Below are 5,516 nucleotides of genomic sequence, written 5' to 3'. Positions count from 1 at the left end.
AGCCCCACCACCGATCCAGCAGGTCCAGCTCTCGGGCCCTCAGACTCCCAGATCCAATTCAGCTGCTAATCTGGCTGATCCGGGGCTAATCTGCCCTCTGAACCCAGACTCACCTGCCCAAATTCATCCAATGCTGTTGCAGGAGACAAATCCTGAGGTAGATGTTCTTTCTCCTGGCTTTTCTTTCTGGGTTTTGTGGGTCAGATTTCTGTTAAGAGGTTTATTTCATATGATAAATGGGGAAAGATCAGGAGACTTTAGAACTGTGCCTGTCTCCTCTCCGCCATCTTGCCCAGAAGTCTCGAGACAATATATTTATAAATGCTGTAGTGTAACTTCTAAACATATATATATATATATATATATATATATATATATATATATATGACTTGAATTAATACAGCTAATACCTCCAGAGGTGGCATTGTTACCCTGTTACCCTACTACAAAGAAAACACACAGGTCTTTCTTTTCCTTAAATCCATATTGTCTCCTCTGCACTTTGGTTTAATGCTAATGAAGACACCTCTAGACTTTCCAAACATTTCTCCAGTAAGAGAGTTTTCTATGAGGACAGTCACTGGTCCATGAAAAATATTTTTTAAGACCTGAGACAACTGAGGTTTGCCTCTCCATCCTGTAGTGAATGATTGCTCAGTTCCCATTAACAGAGCTTAAGAGCCAGGAATATTTGGGAAAAAGTTTAAGATCTAGGTCCCCATCACCACACATGATTCAATGCCTTCTCAGGTGGAGCAGCCGGTACAACCATGTTCAAACCTCCACCAGATACCAATCCCCCATTTTTAATTAGACATATAAACAGTTTGTTTAAATGTGCATTTAAATTCATTTATTCCTTTTCATTTAAATTCATTTAAAACCACACACTTAAATGTCTATGGGAAAAAGTGCCTTTCCATACTTTGATTTTCCACTGAAAAAAGCTTCTTCTCTTAACGGGATTGCAGCTAACTTGAAGATTTTAAGAGTTCAGGAAGAATGGAATGCTCATTGGTGTGAACTATTATTTCTGTATTCAGATAGTTTTAGAAATATCTTGTCTGGTCATCGTGACCAAGAGGATTATAATTTTCACCAGACAACTTCATTTTATTTTCTCCAGTACCTAGCATAGAGTTCTTTGTCTGCATGTGGTATATTGTGTGTCTATATATTCATATCTATATGTATATATGCATATGTGTTTATAACACATATGTGTATATATATAATTTTGAAATTAATATTCTATTCGATGTATTTCTCCTCACTACATGAACAGCTACTCCTTTCTTTGCCCATTTTTTCAGATGTGAATTAAGGAAAAATGACCTTGGGGAACTAATTTCATCTATCTGGTCTCTCTTTTCTCATAGGAAAAGGGTACATTTAAGCCTATGATCCCTCTAAGAGGGATTCATAATGTAATGGAGGTCAGAAGCTTAAATTCAGTGTGGCACAGTAGAAAGAAAACTGTATTTGGAGTCATATTGGGACCTTGTTCCTCTGCTAGGCTCCTGTGTGACCTTGGACAAATTTCTTCAATGCTTCAGGCTTATGAAGTTATATGGGATCACCAAATCAGAAGGATCCTTATTGATCATTTGGTTCAACTTCCGTATTTTACAGATGAGGAAACTTAGTTAGAACTAGGTTTTCTGAGTCCAAAAATAGCACTCTTCCCACTTAGACATGGTACCATTGTTTTTATTTTAGTAAGAAATTGGCCTGTTGCGATCCAAAAATCACAAAAAAACAGTTTCCACCCATATGGAATATATCCTAGGAAGACTTTGCTATATTTACTTATTGTAGTTTCAAAAAATAACTAATGTGATCTTAGATTGCCTTAATGATTGTGTCCAGAACAAAGTTGGTGGGAGTTATACCATATACATATATACATATATATATATATGTCTATATGTCTATATGTCTGTCCTGTTGAGAACAGAATAATATTGTTTTCATCTGTTGGAGACATTTTAGGAAGTAAATTGTCAAACTTGACATCAGAAGACATCAAGATGGTAAGAAGATCTGAAATCATTAAGAAAATTGAAATATACTTTCTAAGATATCAATAGATTATCTATACCCTAAAGAGAGAAATTGATAAACAATTATTAACACTGAATACATATTCAGAACAAGATGGGGGAGAGAAGGCAGGAACATCCCTAAACTCTCCAGGACTTCCATTAGAAACAATGTTAATTAAGCCTCTAAATGGATCCTGTGGCAACAGAATCCAGCAAGGTCTGTCTTGCTAGAGTGGAGGGGGAGTGTGGCCAAATGCAGGGGTTCAGAGGAAGCCAGTTGGAGGCTCTCAGCAACAGCAGAGATCTGTGGTGGACGTCTCTGGGTCTTGACTCAGCAGCCTATTGTGCAGCAGGACAGCTGGGAGGGCTCCAATGCAGGTACCCCAGACCCAAGGATCAGCTGGCATGACTGGGCTGGAAGGCCCAGTCCAGTGAACGAGCCGCCTCTAGTTTCTCAATAAGGAAGGTCTGTGGTCAGGCCCTTCACACAACACAAAGAGCTTGGGACAGCACCCCTGTGGCCCAGGAGCAGAGCTCAAAATGAGTAAGAAGGCAGAGAAAAGGCATGACTATAGAAAGTTACTGTGGAGATAAAGATGAGCATATGATTTCAGAAGAGGAGAAAAAGTTGAAGAGGAGAATATGAGTTGGTCTCCAGTCCAAAAAGACTTCTTGGAAGAACTCAAAAAAGATTTTAAATGGCAAATAAAAAAAATTGGGGAAAGAAATATAAGAGAAATTTAATATCTTACAAAAGGAAGCACAAAAATTGACTGAAGAAAACAAATGCTTTAAAAAATACAATTGGGCAAATGGAAAAAAGAAAACAGCTAAAATAAAATTGACCAAATGGAAAAGGAGGTGCAAAAGCTAACCAAAGAAAATGATTGCTTGAAAAGGAGACTTGGAAAAATGGAAGCTAATAACTCTATGAGACTTCAAGAATCAATTAAGCAAAATCGAAAGAAAAAAGAAATATAAGAAAAATGTAAACTATGTCATTGGAGAAACAACTGGCCTGGAAAATAGATACAGGAGAGAGAATCTTTTTGTTGCTTTTTATAAAGCAATGGGTTTAAGCCACTTGCCCAAGGTCACACAGCTAGGTAATTAGTAAGTGTCTGAGGCTGGATTTGAACTTAGGTCCTCCTGACTCCAGGGCTGTTGCTCTATCTACTGTGCCACCGAGCTGCCCCTAGGAGAGATAATTTTAAGAATTATTGTACTACCTGAAAGCCCTGATCAAAAAAAGAGTCTGTACAACATCTGTCAAGAAATCATAAAGGAAAACCTCCCTGAATACATATACAGAACCCACAAAAAACACTTGACTGCAAGAATGAATTTGTCATATCATGCCAATACAGAAAATAGATTCTAAACTAAGTATATTTAATCATAAATGAAAAATAAGTTTTAAACAGGCAAAAGAATATATTTTTTCATTGAAGAAAATTGAAAACTTGTCTGAAGATAAAAATTAGAGTTAAAGAAGCTGAAAACTTCATAATACCTTACAAGTTAAATATGTTAGAGGGCAGCTCGGTGGTACAGTGAATAGAGTACCAGACCTGGAGTCAGGAGGACCTGAGTTCAAATTTGACCTCAGCCACTTAATACTTACTTAGCTGTGTGATGTTGGGCAAGTAATTTGACCCCATTGCCTTGCAGAAATCCCCCCCTCCAAAAAAAAAGATGTCAGACTGATGTACAGAAGAAAATTTATTTCTGCATTTAAGGAAAAGAAAATCTTCTCTTAGAAATGAACAATTTAATTAAAGGCTAGTCATGGATTCAGTGTAATATTAAGCCTGTTTAACATTTTTATATTCTCCTCTAATAATTTTTTAATGATGGTTTTGTTGTTTTGTTGTTTTCCGCAAAGCAGTGTTTCTATAATACTGCGTACAGTAGTGGCTTTTCCTCGAAGACCAACTGGAATATTATTCATATTTAAGAATGCAGTTAGCTGGGACTTGAAATTATATACGAAGTTAATAAAAAACCTAATTTTTTCCCCATCAACCTTTTCTTTTGGTAACTTCTGAAGTTTATGTCCATTGATAGATTTTTTTTTTCTTTCTACTAAGGAAAGACTTTGAATTAGATACTTTTGGGCAGATTTAGCATCACCTTTGAATTCCATAGGGTATTTTGCAGTTTCCAATGTATGTTTGATCTCAGCATTGATGTCTGTGATTTTTTTCAGAATTTGATTTTCCACCAGTTGCTTCTTATTGGGCTGGTCTTGGTCTTTCTTTGATGACTGGGAGATTTCTGTTCCTAAATCTTGCTCCTGTGACCCTGGGGAGTTCGTGACCAATGGAGCCACAAGAGCAATTTGGCCCAATATAGACTTGTCTCCTAGGGAAGCTGGTTTCCCTTTTTGGAAAGCTTCTTCAAGGACTTTTAAAGATGAGACTGAAAGTGGTTTCTGATGTCTCTTCATAGATGACCTTGGATGTGGTTTGGGAATCAGCTTCTCTGGCACTTTGTTAAAGGATTTCAGACTCTGTTGCCTAACCAGTTTCAGAGCTTGCTTTAGAACTGAGTCCACAGCTTTCTCTGTTGCTGAATCCTCATTTGCCTCTTTTTCACTATCTGATTCATCCAAAATACTGTTGTTCTCCTTCTTCAAATTCCTAGTCTCCAAATTGGTGTTCTCCATATCCAAATTGTCCAAATCCTTGTCCGTGTTCTCTGTGTGGTTAGATGCTTCAGCGTTATCTTTGTGGATTGTCTTTTCTTGCTCTTTTTTATCCTGTTCCCTGGGATACCAACCGGAGCTGGTGAGCTGCTGCTTTTCATTAGATAGGGCTTGCTCACTCATGAGGGGTGCCTCAAGCTTCTTCTTGTTAGTCTTAGAAGACTCGGAAGTTGAGCCCACCGGGATTTCCTTCAGGAAAGCCGTGGTGCCTTCCCCGTTGAAGATGATAGTAGGAGCTGCCTCCTCAAGGCTATCCTGGTTGGTGGACACTCTCAGGGACTTAGGCTGTAGGATTTTAACATACTGTGTCAAGTTGCGGTCATCCTTGCTCAAGTTGCTGGAGCTCGCCGGTGCTCCCCCCAGGGTCTGCAGCGGTGAGTAGGCTACAATTAGTGGGGACCAAAGCCAGAACATGACCGAAAACATGACTGTTTTACCACGTATCATCTCCAGTTCTCTGCCGGCCATCACAGCAGGGCTCCAGATTGAGAGAGACAGAGTGCTCCGAACCAATTGGGTGGCTCTTGGCTGCCCCAGCCCACTGCAACTTGGGCCCTCTAGCCACGCCAGGCTCCACCTGGCTGGCCCACCCGGCAGGCCCACCCGCCAAAGGGATCTGGGACAAATGAACTTGCCTTGGCTCTAAGGAGTTTTCCTTTCCCTGCCCCGAGGACACTCACTTCCTAGTGGAAGGAAGACTCCTCTAAGTGGGATAACCCCCAACAGACCCAAACATTCCACTATCTCCAGGCAGTGGAACTTCA

At 39.5% G+C, this 5,516-nt stretch overlaps 1 protein-coding gene and 1 pseudogene across 1 annotated transcript; one reads left to right on the top strand and one right to left on the bottom strand.

Moving 5' to 3' along the window:
• The first annotated feature begins 397 nt into the window (after positions 1-397).
• Positions 398-1,138, top strand: LOC141497387 (spermatogenesis associated 6-like protein; annotated as a pseudogene).
• Positions 1,139-3,831: 2,693 nt separating this feature from the next.
• Positions 3,832-5,282, bottom strand: LOC141497383 (uncharacterized). The gene has a single exon (XM_074200026.1). It carries the CDS (start codon positions 5,218-5,220, stop codon positions 3,832-3,834), a length of 1,389 nt encoding a protein of 462 aa, XP_074056127.1. The 5' UTR covers positions 5,221-5,282.
• Positions 5,283-5,516: the final 234 nt, after the last annotated feature.

The sequence above is a fragment of the Macrotis lagotis genome, chromosome X (genome assembly GCF_037893015.1).
Source record: "Macrotis lagotis isolate mMagLag1 chromosome X, bilby.v1.9.chrom.fasta, whole genome shotgun sequence".
Classification (NCBI taxonomy): Eukaryota; Metazoa; Chordata; class Mammalia; order Peramelemorphia; family Peramelidae; genus Macrotis; species Macrotis lagotis.
This window is presented reverse-complemented; position numbering and strand designations above follow the sequence as displayed.

Bases quoted from the DNA above. Each gene is read 5' to 3' on its own strand.
- LOC141497383 (XM_074200026.1), bottom strand. From the start codon at position 5,220: ATGGCCGGCAGAGAACTGGAGATGATACGTGGTAAAACAGTCATGTTT.